This window comes from Gossypium hirsutum, chromosome D10, assembly GCF_007990345.1.
Source record: "Gossypium hirsutum isolate 1008001.06 chromosome D10, Gossypium_hirsutum_v2.1, whole genome shotgun sequence".
Lineage (NCBI taxonomy): Eukaryota > Viridiplantae > Streptophyta > Magnoliopsida > Malvales > Malvaceae > Gossypium > Gossypium hirsutum.
Genome location: NC_053446.1, coordinates 42,764,267 through 42,781,004, shown reverse-complemented (window position 1 = coordinate 42,781,004; position 16,738 = coordinate 42,764,267). Strand labels below are relative to the sequence as shown.

Here is a 16,738-nt window from a genome sequence, read left to right as displayed (position 1 = left end):
AAAATAAACCTTGTAATTTAATCCATTAATTAATTGTTTTTTTATTTAAGAAAGAGGGCAAACACAGTAATTAAGACGAAAAGTTTTGGGCAAACTTAATAACAATGGGATTCTGATCGTAACTGTATCATCCAACTGCCGAACCGAAAGACACACAGCGTACGGAAATCCAAACCGTACACCAAACTAAGGGCATTCTCGTAATTTAATCCAACCGACTTTCGGTTTCTGATCCAACGTCTACAAAACAGTTACAGTATCTCAAGACGTGTCTTTCTCCCATCGGTTGAGCCGAATATTCCCTCTCAACATTCCTTAAACCCTCTATTTATAACCCTATGAAAAACTTAATGGAAAAGGTTAAAGAAAAAAACCAAGGGTAAATTGAAAACTGAAGAAACCATGACTGAATCATTGAAGGCTAACTACGAGGTCTGTGAAGAGATCGGCCGAGGAAGATTCGGCATCGTTTTCAGGTGCGTTTCTTTGATCTCCGGCGAGTCTTTTGCCGTTAAATCAATCGACAAACGGATAATCTCCGCCGGTGATTCTCTCGACTCTCAGTGTCTTTTCAATGAACCTAAAATTCTCACTCTGGTTTCGCCTCACCCCAATATAATCCACCTTCACCACCTCTACGAAGACGACTCTCATCTTCACATGGTGCTCGATCTCTGCCCTCCTTCACGAGATCTTTACAATCTCATCATCGACAATGGGCAGTTCTCCGAAGCTCAAGCCCGACCCATCTTGACCCAACTCGTTCAGGCCCTTGCTCACATTCACAGTCTCGGCGTCGTCCACCGTGATATCAAACCAGAAAACATTTTGTTCGATTCGAAAAATTCCGTTAAGCTAACGGATTTCGGTTCCGCTGACGTGGCACCGGAGGTAATGAGAGGTGTGGTGGGAACCCCGTTTTACGTGGCTCCGGAGATTTTGGGCGGGAGGGAATACGGGGAGAAAGTTGACGTTTGGAGTAGTGGTGTCGTATTGTACATAATGTTGGCAGGATTTCCGCCGTTTCACGGGGAAACGGTGGTGGAGATTTTCGAGGCGGTTTTGAGGGGAAATTTGAGATTCCCCGTTAGGGTTTTCCAATCGGTTTCGCCGGCAGCCAAGGATCTGTTGAGAAAAATGCTCTGTAAAGATGTTTCTAGAAGATTGTCCGCTGAACAAGTTCTAAGTAAGCCAATTTTAATATTAATTTTTATTTTTATTACTTTTAAAAAAAAACCCAATATTTATTTATTTATTTATTTATTTACAGGACATCCATGGATCACAAGTGGATGCTGAGCTTTTGAAGTTTCTCATCTGGTATCTGCTGATGATTGTATATAAACATTAAACGGGATGAGTTTTTGTCATTCCAAAGAGGGTTTTTCTTCTTTTTTTTTTGAGGGATTTAACCTTTTTTTGTTCTTTTTCTATAGAGGGTGATTGTATGAAAAGCGAGTTTTTCTAAGCTTGGGAAAAGAGTGTGTATAGAAGAAATGGTATTTGAGTGAAAATGGTTGTTTTTCTGTTCTTATATATTAAAGATACATCCAATGAAGAAAACTTTGGAGTTACCGATATTGTTATTGTTTTTCATATATATCTTTGTTAGATTTAAATATCTATTTCTTTTGTTGATTTTCCCTTTTATCCCAAGTATCATTTCTTATAATAGTTGTTTGCTTAATTAGTTTCTTCAAGAATTGACTATCTAGTAAAAAAAATTATTTTTAATTATTCATAATTTTTATTGAAATAATGTAAAATTTAACCCTTAAATTTATACATTCTATCAATTTGATAAAAACCGAATAAATTTGACTACAACATTTATGTAAGTGTGTAAATATTGATGTTTTTTTTTTAGAATTTAAATTAAACTACCAAAACATGTAAATATTGTGATTGTATTTAATTACTTACTTTTACTTTCAAAATTAACATGAATTAATTTTTTCCTATTTTTTAAAACGAAACCAATTTAATCAACCTTGAAATTGAGAACAACCCCTTTACTAAAATAAAATTTTATGTTTAAATAAGGCTTAAGGGTGTAAAAAACTCACAAACATACAAAAAAAAAACAATTAAGCCCTTACTTTTGTTTTTGCAATTAATTAAGTACTTAAATTTTCAAAATGCATAAAAAAAAGTCTCTCAAACTTTTTCAAAAGCCATTAATCCCCCCTTTTTTTTTCACTCAACTGGGTATTTGAACTTTCAAAATGTATAAAAAAGGTCCTGAAACTTTTTCAAAAAATAAGTTATAAAAATTATTAAATTTTAATAAAAATATAAAATTCTTAAATTTTATTAAAAACTAAAAATTTTATAAAAACCATAAAAATAATAATTTTAAAATTTTATAAAAGTCATAAAAAATTTATAAAATACATCAAAGACACCCTTTAACCATTACCGTTAAAGTTAATGACCCCTAGTTTTTTAAGTTAAAGCCATCACGTTTCACTACACAGCATAACATGTGGTGAAAAATTATAAAAATAAAAATCAATAAATTTTATAAAAAAATTATAAAATACTTCTTTAGGTACGATAATTTTATAATTTTTTTATAAAAAAATTATATTTTTTTAATTTTCTTACGACTTTATAAAATTTTATAATTTTTTACTATTTTTATAAAAATTTAAAATTTTCTATAATTTTTTTACGAGTTTTATATTTTTTCTAATTTGTATATATTTTTATTACATTTTTATAATTTCTATTGATTTTTATTTTTTATTATTTTTGTCACATGTCACGCCATTGTTATGGCTCATGGTGGCTTCAACAAAAAATAAAGGCGGTAACTTTAACGATCAACTGTTAAAGTTAACGATCAAAGGTTTTTTTTAATATATTTTGGCAATTCAAGTACTCAATTGAGTGTAACAAAAGAAATAGAGACTTAATTTTTTTTTTAAGTTTAACAACTTTTATATGCAATTTAAAAGTAAGTATAAAGAAAATATTTTTTAAAAAAATTTTACACTTTTAAACCTTGAAATAAATTCATCGGTTTATACCAACAATATTAACTAATTTTGGCTATACAGACAAGAATTGATGTAAAGCCCAAAACAACCTTTTTAGGCTGAAATTTGAAAGTTTTATTACCTTTTGAATAAAGTAATAATAAATAATAAATGACAAATATTAATTGATAAACAGTAATTGATAACTTTTGAATAAAGTCTCGACCAGAGATTTAAATAACAGTTCGTTACCGAAATAGCGGTAGTTATATAGCGGTAGTGGCACCGTCCGAAATCGCTACTGCCGAAACCGCTATTATATTTTACAATAAGTTTTGTGAATTTTTTTTTAAAGTTCACGACCGCAATGACCGCAATAGAATCTGTTATGTCCACAACCGTGATAAACGCAATACGACCGAAAATGCGGCCGCGACCGCAATTTAAATCCCTAATCTCGACACTCAACATTTAAGCAAAACCCTTAACTATAATTGATAATTTACTGTTTGTATTTTGTACATCAATTTTATGATTTTTTTTATATTTTATCAGTATTTTATATAATTATGAATATTTTATATTTAAAATTTATATAATCTTATTCATTTCATATTTATAAATATTTTTTATTTATATAAATATATTCTTTTGATATTTGTAAATATTTGTTACGAAATTATTAAATATATTTTTAAAAGAAACCTGTACAACAATACCAATACATAGTAAAAAACAATACATCTACTAATACAATACTAACTACCTCCTTAGTCGAGAGTCTATAATTAGTAGGATTATTGTTTGAATTATAAGTAGAGAAAATTATACTTACAAGAGCAATTTGAAGGCATTAGAATTTTTTTACCTTTCTTTTTCATGTTAATTTAACAATAAAAAATTGTAGATGCGTGAAAGTTGCGAATTTAGTTCCTGTACTTTAATTTGATTTGTTTGTCTCTTTGTTTTTCAAATTGGTCAACTTTAGTCCTGACCTAAACAGTAGCAGTTAAATTTGTTTGCTTAAATTCAATTATTAGTCATGTACTATGAATACATTTATAGATTTAATCTATATTCTTCAATTAGATCATTTTAATTAGTCTACGCTTTTCAAAATTTGAAAATTTGCTCTCGACACAAATGATATTCATTAATCTATTAACTAAATTTTTAATAAGTAATATGTGGAAATAATAAACTGACATAGCATTATACTTATGATATTAGGTTTGTTGTATTAGATTTTGAAAATAATAAAATTTAACTGTTATCTTTTAGTGATAATTGAAATTTTAAAACTTGAAAAGTACAAAGACTAAAACTGACCAAATTAAAATATAGAGACTAAATTCATAACTTTCATAAAGTGCAAGTACTAATAGAAAATTCAACCATTCAATTATGCAATGAAGTAAACCTTTTCGAAAAAGAAAAGTTCTGGTTAGAGTTCCAGTAACTTTTGCAAGTGTGAAGAACAACATGCATTGGAGTAGTGATAAAAAAAAGTCAAACTCTATTATTAATCTGTTTAATTTACTGATTGAGTTTATGTATTTTAATTTGGTTAATTTTATTCATTTTGTTTGTTGAATTTTGAAACTTTAGTTATAATTTAAATAGATAAATATTAAAATTATACATAAATTTTGATTTAATGTGTAATTGTATACATAAATTTTAATTTGGTGCAATCATATCCATGAAACTCTGATTGTGGTTCAAATGTATAGTTGAAATTTTAATTTTGATTTAATCATGCACATTTTAAAAAATAAATACATCAATTTATTTTTATATTAGATAAATATAATTATTTATGTATGCAATATATAAACATAAAATGATGTTATATCAATAATTGTGTTGACAATTTACAAGAATTTGATCAAATCAAAATTTCATGTATACAATTACACATTAAACCATAGTTTATGTACAGTTTTTAGATTTATCCCTAATTTAATTAGTAGCAGTTAAGTCTATTAGGCCCAATTCTACTATTTGTCTCATACTATGCATAAATGGTGGATTTAGCCTTTGCTCTCCAATTTGATTATTTTTAATTTTTATATATTTTTAATTTTGAAATTTTAATCTTGACTCAAATGGTAGTTGTTAAATCCAATAATTAAAATTTTTAACTTTTTTTTAGTATTTTTATGAAAATAAAAAAGTAATAAGAAACGAAACATGCGATAATATGTTTATCGTATTAAATTTTGAAAATACCATAATTTAAATTAATAAATTCAGCCATTCTATTAGAATTAGACCAAAATATTAATTTTTAAAAACTCTAAAATCTAAAATTAAATAAAAACTAACCTTACAACTTATGCATAGTAGAATAATCGATAAAAGGAATTTAACAAATTTTTTTCTTATGACGAAGATGAGGTGAGCCCATCAATCTCTGTCTCATTCATTGCCTCTCTAAATTTTATTGTCCAAATATTTGGAAATTTTGAAGGATAAACTATTTAGTTAGTATCTAACTTTTAATACATTTTTATTTGTCACCCGAAAAAAATCTTTTTAATTTGATTATTGTTTATAGAAAAATTTATCATTTTAGTCGTTCAACTTTAAATCTCTAATTAAATAAATTTTTGGGTCAAATTTACAAAATGGTGTTAAACTTTTGTGTCTACCAATCAAAATCCTCCTTCAACATCTTCCAACCTCCATTGTCCTTTCCATGCCCACCACCTTCTTCACACGGACTAGCACCATTGCACCACCCAAGTGACATTTCCTTACAATGCCTACCTGAAGTCCAGGAAAGCATACCTGGGTATTGTGCCTACCTTACAAGGCTTAGCATCATTGGTGGAATGACATTGTTCCCTTCTGCAGTTAAGGTAGCCTTTTTACAGTTGATTTCTTCGGTCTTTAAAACTCTTCATCAAACAAAACTAAGTGACATTTCCTTGGGTGCATGGGTGATTTTAATCTTTCGGAATCAACTTTCATGTATTTCTTGATGCATATCTTATTTGAACTTCGAAATGGGTGTCTCCTTTCTTCCACAAGAGCAATTATGGGACCGTTGATTACGATGGTTGTGATTGCTTTGAAAGATCTCTATGTGGAATTTGTTCTAGAAGAACCAAAGAAAAAAGACTAGAACACACCATCTCCTTCAACAGGTTTGCTTCCATCGTGGAGAGAGCTAAAGTATATTAGCTCCACGGGTTTCCACCAACTTCAAACCACAATTCTTTGTTACTTGAACTGTGCTTTGCTATGTTTATTACATTTTTTATATATCCCTTTGGAATAAGTGGCAATGGTTATATATCCTCCTTGTGTTTGGCAGTTTGCTCAGAAAAAAGCAAAATAGTGTATTCTTTGATTCAGTATGTAAACATGTAATAACTGGTGAAGCCAATGTTCGAGTTCTGTATTTAAACATGTAAGAACTGGCGAAGGCAATTTTTGAGTTGAGAGAGAATGTCTGAAGTTGGTCGACTTGTTTCTTTACTTGTATCTGCCACGTGCAACACCAAAACTTTGACTTGTTTAACTCTGAGAGAGAACCCCAAAGGCTGATGTCGGTGGCCTGGGGATGCAAGGAGAGGCAAAGATGGTGTCGGGCATGGAGAGGACAATGGAGGTTGGAAGATCTTGAAGGTGGATTTTGATTGGTGGGCACAAAAGTTTGACTTAGATTTAAAGAAAATTTCACCCAAAAATATATTTAAATTTGATGTAGAATCATAAAATTTTCTAATGGTAATAAAAGGATTTTTTAGATGATAAAAATAAAAACACCTTAAATGTTAAGTGATAAATTAAGTAGTTTACTCGAATTTAAAAGGATGTTATGTTTAAATTGATTCGATAATATATTTGACTTCAACTTCAGTAAGATGAAATGTTATAAACAATTTAGTATAAAATTAGGTATTTAATTATATTTTATATTAGATTGGGTTTTGTATTTTATATTAAAAATGGTGTAATGAGGAATTAATTAGAAAGCTTGGTAGATAGTTTTCTAAAACAACAAATGTATTTTAATAAAAGGAAAATTAATTGTGTAAAGTTTTTTTAACAATAACTGGAACAGTTTTATAAAAAAAATAAGTTAATTTTAAGTAAATAAAGTGTGAAATATAAGTGTAATAGTTTTTAAATGTTGAAATGAGTTGCAACCATCTAAAAGTTAGTGGTGTTGGAAACGGTAGTTTTGGAATCTCATTTTTCGATGATCGAGTCTGTAAATGTTATTAATTAATACTTACAAGTCAATTATAATGGTATTTAATTTTGGCTTGATGAATTTGTTAAGGGTGAGTTTGGATGGGCGGTGCGTTTACCTGCGGTTAGTGTAAAAACAGTGGTGGCGGTGAGATTGGATACTATAGGGATACTGTAGCGTGAGAGAAAAAGTAAGCTAAACGCACCGCACCCAATCGCCCATCCAAACCCACCCTAAATATTGTATAGTTAGTTATGGTACAACTGTATTGACCCTAAAGTCAATGGTGTTGAAAAATGAGGTATTGAGACCTCGTTTATAGGTGAATTGATTTTTGGATAAATAATTTCGCTAAATTAATTACTAATTAAGGTATAAAAACTAAATTGTAAAGGTGATAAAAGTTTATCGCTATAAATTTTTAATTAATCAAAAAACCAATTATGTAATTAAGTCACTTTTAATTGGATGTTCGGTGGTGGTGGACAACTATTATCCACCAAATTGGTTAATGGTGATTAGTATTAATTAAATAAGGATTAATTAAATTTATTATAAATTACTATAAACTAAACTATGTATAAAAGCTAAAAATAAAATAAAATAAAACATTGCATGTTAATCTTTTTCTCCCCGAAACCAAAAGAAAGGAAAAGGGTTATGGAAGCTTGAACTTTCAGCGAAATTTAGTTATGCTCCATCAAGTCATTTATCGTAATTTTTTATGTTTACAAGGTTGGTGAGAGCTTGATTTAGCTAACTAATGTATCAATTTGTAAAATTATTAAAGTTTACAAAAGTTTCCATTGTTGAATCTTGAAGCTTTTAGTACCAAATGGTTAGATTTGAAGCATAGATATGAAAAATGACTATTTTCTAAAGTTAAAATTATTTATTTTCAACATAGAGAAGTATAAATATTTCAAAATTGACATGAAATTTCTATAATTATAGATAATAAAGGACTGTAGAAGGATGAAATTGAGATTAATTTCGAAATCAAAACTCAACTTTGAAAGTTTTGTTAATTTCAATTTTAGGGGCATTCTAATAATGAAATTTAGTTGATAACTGCTTAGAATAGGATGAAATAAGAGGGCTGGAATTGATAAATTGAATTTAATTATTGACTAAATCGAAAATTGGATCAAATTAAAGATAATTGGGGAAATGATAAAATTTGCTAATTAGTCCTTAGAGAATTATTTGTTGCTATTCTGACCAGGTAAATTCATAAGGTATGGTTGTGTTAAATTTTTACGAATTTAAAATTGTAATTGTAAATATGTTTAATTGAAATTTTGATTGTTTACGGTTTGGTACAAAAAGGTGAGATATGGACCAAACCATAAAGAAATGAAGAATTGATTAATAAATTGAATATAATGAATTGAAATATGAGATTGATTAGTTGAATTGAATTAAATTGATATGATTATGTTTGATCTTTGAGATAAATGACTAAATTGAATAGATTTAGATATATTTTATATTGTTGTAATTGAAAATTTAGCTTTATGTTAAGATGAATTATAATGTTATGCATACAAATTGATAATTGGTTGATGAAATGGCAACATTGAATTGAGAAATCGGCTTATAAATGAAATTGAGTAAATTGCTACCCTATTATCTGTTCGGGCAGAGTCGAATATAGTTAGCATGCCATAGGATAGGAAGAGTTCAAGGTTATTACGACTACGAGTCGAGGAGTGCTAGGCACACCTATACATTGATTATACCAACTAGCGTTGGGCGCCACTTACCATTTCGAACTTATCCAATAGGCACTGGGTGCCAAACCGGTGTGATTGGTTGGATTTGTGTATTCATTTGAGTCTAAGTCAATTTAATAGAGATATAAAATGTAAATTGGATAAATGATATTTTAATTTAATTGATATTATGATGTGATGATTTATTTACACATTGTGATATATGGATATCGATAACACGTAAAAGATCATACGAATTGGTTATACAAGCCCAGAGTGCTGATATGGAAATGTGATGAATCAATGAATTTGGTTTGGAATTTGAATAATGAAATGAAATAGTGATTGACATTCAATTGAAATTGGATGAATAGTTGATAAATAGATGGAATGATATGATATTATGAGAATGGTGTTCATATGGTTAAATGTCGAATTGGTTTTGAGAATAGTATTGAAATGTGATTTTAAGTGATTTGGCTTATTTCATATTTGAATTGTTATATGATGAGGTTAAATGTTAACTCACCTTTTTAATATTTGATTTGCCATTTTAGGCAAACTTTACTAAGTTAAGTAGCATGTAGTGTTTAATTATAAACTAAGGTAAGTTATTTGGTTTAATGCTTATGAACTAAGTAAGCATTCGATATGCTTACCCCTTTGTTTCCCTTTCTCTACAGATCGCCAACTTGTGAAACGTGTCTAGCGAATTGTCAAGAAACTCACACTATCTTGTTATTGATTTGGTAGTTTTTCTATCGCTTAAAGCTCAGTTTTGTGACATGTACATAGGTGTTACTATATGTGTTATCTTTGGATTAAAAGTTCAGTTTGTGTTTGAAAATTACTATATGTGTCTACTGCTTTGTGTTCCATTTCCATAACACAATGGTCAACAAATATTTGTTAAAAAATAGACTGAATTTTTTTAATTAATCTACCAATATGGAGAAAATATGGAGAAAATGTTAGTATGAAATTAAAAGTTTACTCTAAAAACTATTGGACTATTTATAAATATTTTAAAATAAATATATTTTTAATTATTTAAAATTACTGTTGGACTATTTATAAATATTTTAAAATAAAAGTATTATGAAATGTTTTATTGAATAAAAACATACATGAGATATATTTATATATGTTTTGATTTAGTATCTAGGGAGGGCATTTATAGGCTAAAAAAAAGTTTCCAAAAGAAGTCAAATAATGTAATAATTTTTATAAAGTTAAATAACATTAAAAAGTCACTTTAATTTTAGTTATTTCTTGCAATAATTTGATATACTTTTTATTCTTTATTGTAATAATTTTAGTTATAAAGCTGGGTACTTTTAATGAAGATAATGAGATTAGGTATTTTTTGGGAGAAGTAGACATAGTTTTGATGTTTCCGTATTTAATAGAGTAGTATCAACCATCCATTATACATTGATTTCGAAAAAAAATCTAAGTTATGGTACTTTTGAATCTAGTACTTGACCTAAGCCTTGATATCTATGTATCCAATAAGGTTGCATTAGATTGACCATTGAGATTTGAACCAAACTACTTTGGAGAAGAAACACATTTAGAAGAGGTGGTCGATCATTTCATCCTCTTGGTTGCAGATAGGGTACAGCGGGTTGGAAGCTGCTTGACATCGCAAAATAGTTTTCACAGAGGTAGTCGATTATGACAGAGCTTTCAGAGAAAACACTAAGATTTTTTAAGGGAGGTATCTTCCAAAGGGCTTTCTAGTTGATGTTGTGAGTATTGTCAAGGAGTCTAGTTGGGCTTTGGTTGGATAGGAATCAATATGCATTTTTAATAGAGAATTGCCCCGTATGTTTGGAATATATGCCTTGTGTAACAGCTCGTTTTCAGTGATATCGAAATAGTGGTTTTGGGACCATAATTTTGACAAGTAAATTATTATTTTATTATTTTAATTTTATCAGGATTATATTAAGGTCATGTTAAAATTTTGTTAAGAAATTTTGACGTTTACATAGTTAATTAAGTAAAAAGGACTAAATCATAAAAAGTGTAAAAATTAAGTTCTATTAGTTAAAGGAATCCAATAGCTTTGAAATATTAAACTAAAGGAATTTAAAGGTAAATAAACCATTTAATTGAGATAGTGGATGTACACGATAAAGTTTTACTGTAATTTTGATATTTTTAAAGGTTAAAATAGTAATTCGATAACTAAAGTTAAAATCACTTAAGGAATTAAGCTCATCTTCTTCCCCATTTCTATTCACAACCAAAAATCACCATTGGAGAGTAAGGCTAGGTTCGACCAAGCTTTTTTTGGTGCATGTAAGTGATTTCGAGCCCCGTTTTTAATGATTTTTATGTTTTTTAGTCTGTTTTAGCTTAATCTAGCTAGCCTGGGGTTAATTTGTAAAACTGTTAAAGTTTGAGGGTTATACCATGTATGTTCTTTAATATTTTTATATTAATTGATAGATTATAAATATTTATTGAAAAATAAACAAGTTTTTTTAAGTGATTTTTGATGAATTTCAGAATTACGGATTAATTTGTTACATGTATAAATTCTAGGGTTTTATTGTGAAATAATGGTAAATATGAGTTGCTTCAAGGTCCCTTGCATGTTTTATTAATATGTATTTAGATTAAAATGACTAGATTTTAAGTTATAAGCTTGAGAACTAAATTATAAAAAGTTAAAATATTAAAGGCAAATTGGTAATTTTGCATAAATATGAAATATGGATAAAATTGAATACTAGAAGTACTTAATTGAATGAAAATATTTATTTAGATCAAGATAAATCACGTACGGACCTAGATCGAGAAAAAGTAAAAGCTTCAGATTAGCTCGATTAAATTGTAACACCCTAATTGTCGAGGCAAGTTCATATGAACAGTTATTGTGTTTATGTTACTTAAATTGAATGTTATTATGTTATTTAAAATGTAAATGGATCGATATATTAACATATCAATGCTATGATGAATTGACGAATATCGAGTCCCGGTTGAACCTTAGGAATTCTTAAGATACAAATGACATGTCATTAGGGATTTCATGTTTCGGGTGCTGGTCTTGAATGTCCTACTGATGGCTGAGGTCCTACATTTGTTTTGAATTCTCTACAGCTCGTGTGAGCAACATCGTGTAACTTACATTTCGACCCACAACTCGTGTGAGTAGGCCTATTTCACAGCTCATGTGAGCAATGATGTAAAGGAAAAGTTTACGATTATATGTAAAGTCACACTTTGTGTGAGCTTTCCAGAGTATCCGAGGTAATTCTAAATGGTTCAACGGGCAAGAAAAGGGAATGGAAAGGTAAGTATGCAATTGGATTGAATCATGACTTTATGAATGGAAATATAAGCTACATGATGTTGTGCATATGGTTGATTTCATTATATTATGGAAAAACTTACTAAGTTGTGAGTTGATGATGTTGGCTAGGCATTTCTAAGCTTGTGGCATTGGTGTTGAATTGTATTTTAGCTATTTTATGTATTATGGAAATTGTAAGTTGTATTCATGTTTATACGAGCTTACTAAGCATTGTTGCTTATGTAGTTTCTTTCCTTTATCTTGTAGATTATCAGAAGCTCAATCAGTTTGGAAGCTCATCAGAGATCTATCACACTATCCAAAAATCTTTTCTGTAGTTTTTGAGCATTTTGGCCAAGGTTTATAATGGAATGTATAGGATGATTGGTAATGGTATTTTGATGAATGTTTGGTTGATGTTTTGGCATGTATAAGTTTTGAAAGTTAGGTTGGTTTGGTTCCATTTGATGCGTTATTAAATTCTGTCAATTTGGTTGCCTTACTATGAATGTTTGTATGTCTCATTATGGCATGTTTGGAATGGTATGATAATGGTCAAAATTGTAGCATGTTTTGGTAAGTATGGAACTAGGATATGATGCTTGAAATGTAATAATATTGACATATTTAGGTAAGTGTTGTTTGTATGCATTTGAGGCACCTTTATATGGCATATTGGTTAGTTGAATTAGGATCTTGAAATGACATCTTGATGTGTGCTTTGGTGATCTTTAGGTGCCTTTAAAGTGTGCTTAAATGGGTTGAAAGATTATGCATGCAATGGTATAAAATAGCTTGATTTTAGGTAAATTTTAGGTTCACCTAGCTTGAGACACAGACGTGTGACTCAGCCATTTGAGGCACACGGCCTGGTGACACAACCGTATGCCATCTGATGATTTCCTTAGGGTGCAAGTCAGAGAGTTACACAGCCTGGCACACAGGCGTGTGACAAGGACGTATGACCCTACTTAAAGAGTTACACGGGTGAGGACACGGGCTGGGACAAGGCCATTGATAACAAGTTAAATTTGCATGATTTTTTGTGCTTAAATCGATTAATTCTTGAATTGATCCCTACTAAATTAGTAATTTTATGTTTTAATCCTGTCAGGAATGAAATTGGGATGCTATGAGTCAAAAACGAGCAAAAAAAGACTAATTTGTAGCACAATCAATAAAGTGGGGACAAATCAGAAACTTGGAAATAGTTAAGGACTTATCAGAGTTCTTTTGACCTTGTAAAAGCTAAAATTTGAAGAAAATTTGATTTTATTTTTATTTAATTCTAATTTTGTGTAGTGGGTAGTTAGGCCAAATTTAGTAAATCATTTGTATATAAATAGGACATTTGTGGTAGCTTGAAAACACATTTTAATTTGCTTAAGTAATTAAATTAAACTATTTTTTTTCCTTTCAAATTTTATGCGTGTAGATACTGCCATTCCATTTCCATTTGCTTGTTTCTTTGCAAATTAGTTTAATTGCTTTCCAAATCCCTTCCATTTCCAACTTTCACCATTTTTCATTCAAATCCACTCCATAACCAACCAAAGCATGATTAATTTCATGCTTCACTAAATTCTAACTTAGCTTTAGGCCAATATTTCTTTCCGGTCAAGAATCGTGAGATACGTATCCATACTAAAAATTCTTCCAATCGATATTCACTACTTTTTCTAAATATCAGGATTGACAATTTCATCCTTTAAAGTTAACTCGATTTGAAATCAAAAAGTGCATTGGGTTGGAGTTGTGTTTGCAGTTGGGGAAACAAGTTGACCATGTTGTATTCTGATCTTTGAGAAAAAATCAAGGGAGATAGTGATCGGGTTTAAACATCCCGTGCGGTTGATGTCGTTAATCCGAGTTGGGTTTTTCAAAGTCCAAGGTTGTAGGAATCTTGAATCGGGAACGCGTGTATCTCGGTTAGATAATTGGTAAGGGTTGGTTTGTAGGTCGTACCGGGACCGATTACGGGAGGAAGAATTGGCAGTTAGGACATTCTTAGCCACTATAACCAACTTTTTGTTTGGGGGATAAGACTAATTTTCGAAGATCGGTTCAGAGATCGGAATTCATCGAGTCTAGGGCTAAGGCTTACTTTTTCTGTTATCAAAACTCAAATTTATTTTCTAATTTAATTTTATTTTCGATCTCTTTAATTGCTTATTTCTACTATCTTAATTATTTAATTTCTAGACATTGCCAACTCCCTTGATTTATTTAATTTATTTTTCAGCAGGTCCGTTTGGAGTCATAGACACAACTATTGCCACCATTATCAGCTTGACCGAAATTTTGTTCATAAGGAAAACACAGAAGTTGATCCTAATATCCAATTCATGTGGACTCGACCCTACTACTCTTTACTACTGTTTAGAGTTATTTTATTGTAGGAATTATTTTTTGAGGTTTTGACGCCCACCAAATTTTGGCGCCGTTGCCAGGGATTGGAGATATTTTTCTAATTTTCTTGTTTACCTTATGACTAGATCAGAACTGAGGTCTCTAGAGTCTGAACCAGAAATAGAGAAGTTGGCTCAAAAATTGCAAAGAGAAGCCATTCGACACAGTAAACAACCAAATCTCAGATTCAAAACCATATCTTACACTTCTCATTCAATGAACCAAAGCACACTGGATGAACAACAACCCTTATGTATAACCTATCTAGCGGGAGGAACGTCGTTCGAGTTGAAGTCGAGTTTGATTCATTTACTACCCACGAGCATTGATCAACGATCGGGGAACATGTTTTTGTAATAAGGTAGTCAACACACTTTTGAAAAAATATGGGGTAGTGCAACGAGTCGCTACGACTTATCACCTTCAATCAAACGGTCAAGTGGAGGTGTTGAATAGAGAAATTAAGTTGATTTTAGAGAAGATCGTTAAGCCAAACAGGAAAAATTGGAGTTTGCGACTAAATGATGCACTGTGGACGTACCGTACAACTTAAAGGACCCATAGGTATGTCTCCTTATGGACTAATTTTTGGTAAACCATGTCATCTTCTTGTAGAACTAGAACACAAAGTATTTTGGGCAGTTAATGCAACATGGAGCTACAGGTAAGTATCGTAAGTTACATATTCAGGAACTTAAGGAAATTCGTTGAAAAGCGTATGAAAGTGCCCAATTTTATAAGGATTAGATCAAGGCATACCATGATCAAAAGATAACCCGCAAACAATTTGTGGTAGGGAAGAAAGTATTACTTTATGACCCTACACTAAGAATTTTTACAGGTAAGTTTCGAACTAAATGATTAGGGCCTTTTGTTATTACTCATGTATTTTCGCATGGTGCAATCGAAGTCAAAAGTGAAGAATCCGGAAAAGTCTTCAAGGTCAATGGACAAAAGATTGAAGCTTTTCTACGAAAAATTTCAAGTCCACATGGTTGAGGAATTGGTCCTCGAAGAGCCGGTTGAATAAATTTCTAGGTCATCGAGATAGCGGTGTTAAACAAAGCGCTTTTTGGGAGGCAACCCAAATTATTTTTAGTTTATTGAATTTTTGAATTTCAGTTTAATTTTTAGATTGAAAATAAAATGAATAATAACCATATTATTATTTAATCAGGTTAATGTGGTATTTTCATGGACGTAATGAAAGTTGTCAATTTTTTGAAAATCGGATATCGATCGTGGCATGGACAGATTGTGCTAAATGCTACCATTTATTTTCTTCACAAACCAACACCTAAGACCCAGACCTAAATAATAAAAAAACAACTACAACAAACACACACCTAACCCAAATACACTTTTCCTACAAACAAAACCCAACACACCTAATAGAAATAAAAACCCTAAAACCCAAAACCCAAAACCACTAAACCCACCTACCCCATACCCAAAACAAACTCAATTCCCCAACACCTAAACAAGCCCAACGAAAACCCAAAAGAGAAAAGAAAATAAAAAGAAAAAAGAGGGGGGAAAATTAGGCCACACGGCCAACATTGACCCAAAGAGAAAAAAAAGAAAGAGCCCAAAAGAAAAAGAAAAGAAAAGGCCCGAACCGGCTAGAAAAAATAAATAAATAAAAAACAAATAAATAAAACACCAAAACCTCCTTTCTTATTCATCTTCTCCACACAAGCAAAACAAAAAAAACCCTAACTCTTTAACACTACACTGCCGTCGCCTCACACCACAACGCTTCCATCGTCGTATATCAACGCCACCATTGCCGACCATTATCACCATCGATCTTGGACCTCGCGAGTAGGGGTGTGCATTCGGTTAACCGACCGGATAACCAACCCAAAATAGCTATAACCGAATTAACCGACCTTCCAAAATTTTTAACCGTTAACCGAACTAAATTTTTTTAAAAAATATCAATCGAACTGAAATTTTTTCAGTTAAACCGGTTGATTAATCGAATTAACCGAAAATCATATGATTTTTATTTTTAGTTAAAAATTAACCGATTTAACCGACTTAACCGATTTAACCAATTTAACCGACTTAATCGATTTAATCGATTTAACCGATTTAACCGAATTGAAGCACTACA

The 16,738-nt window shown here is 30.5% G+C and overlaps 1 protein-coding gene across 1 annotated transcript; it reads left to right on the top strand.

Moving 5' to 3' along the window:
• The first annotated feature begins 275 nt into the window (after window positions 1-275).
• On the top strand, window positions 276-1,574 carry LOC107915030 (phosphoenolpyruvate carboxylase kinase 1). Its single transcript, XM_016844124.2, has 2 exons — window positions 276-1,186; window positions 1,271-1,574. Exons 1-2 carry the CDS (start codon window positions 403-405, stop codon window positions 1,297-1,299), a joined length of 813 nt encoding a protein of 270 aa, XP_016699613.1. The 5' UTR covers window positions 276-402; the 3' UTR covers window positions 1,300-1,574.
• The last annotated feature ends 15,164 nt before the right edge of the window (window positions 1,575-16,738 follow it).

Excerpts from the sequence above, each read along its gene's own strand:
- LOC107915030 (XM_016844124.2), top strand. The coding sequence starts at position 403 with ATGACTGAATCATTGAAGGCTAACTACGAGGTCTGTGAAGAGATCGGC. Across the intron at positions 1,187-1,270 it reads GTCCGCTGAACAAGTTCTAA|GACATCCATGGATCACAAGT; the intron begins GTAAGCCAATTT and ends ATTTATTTACAG.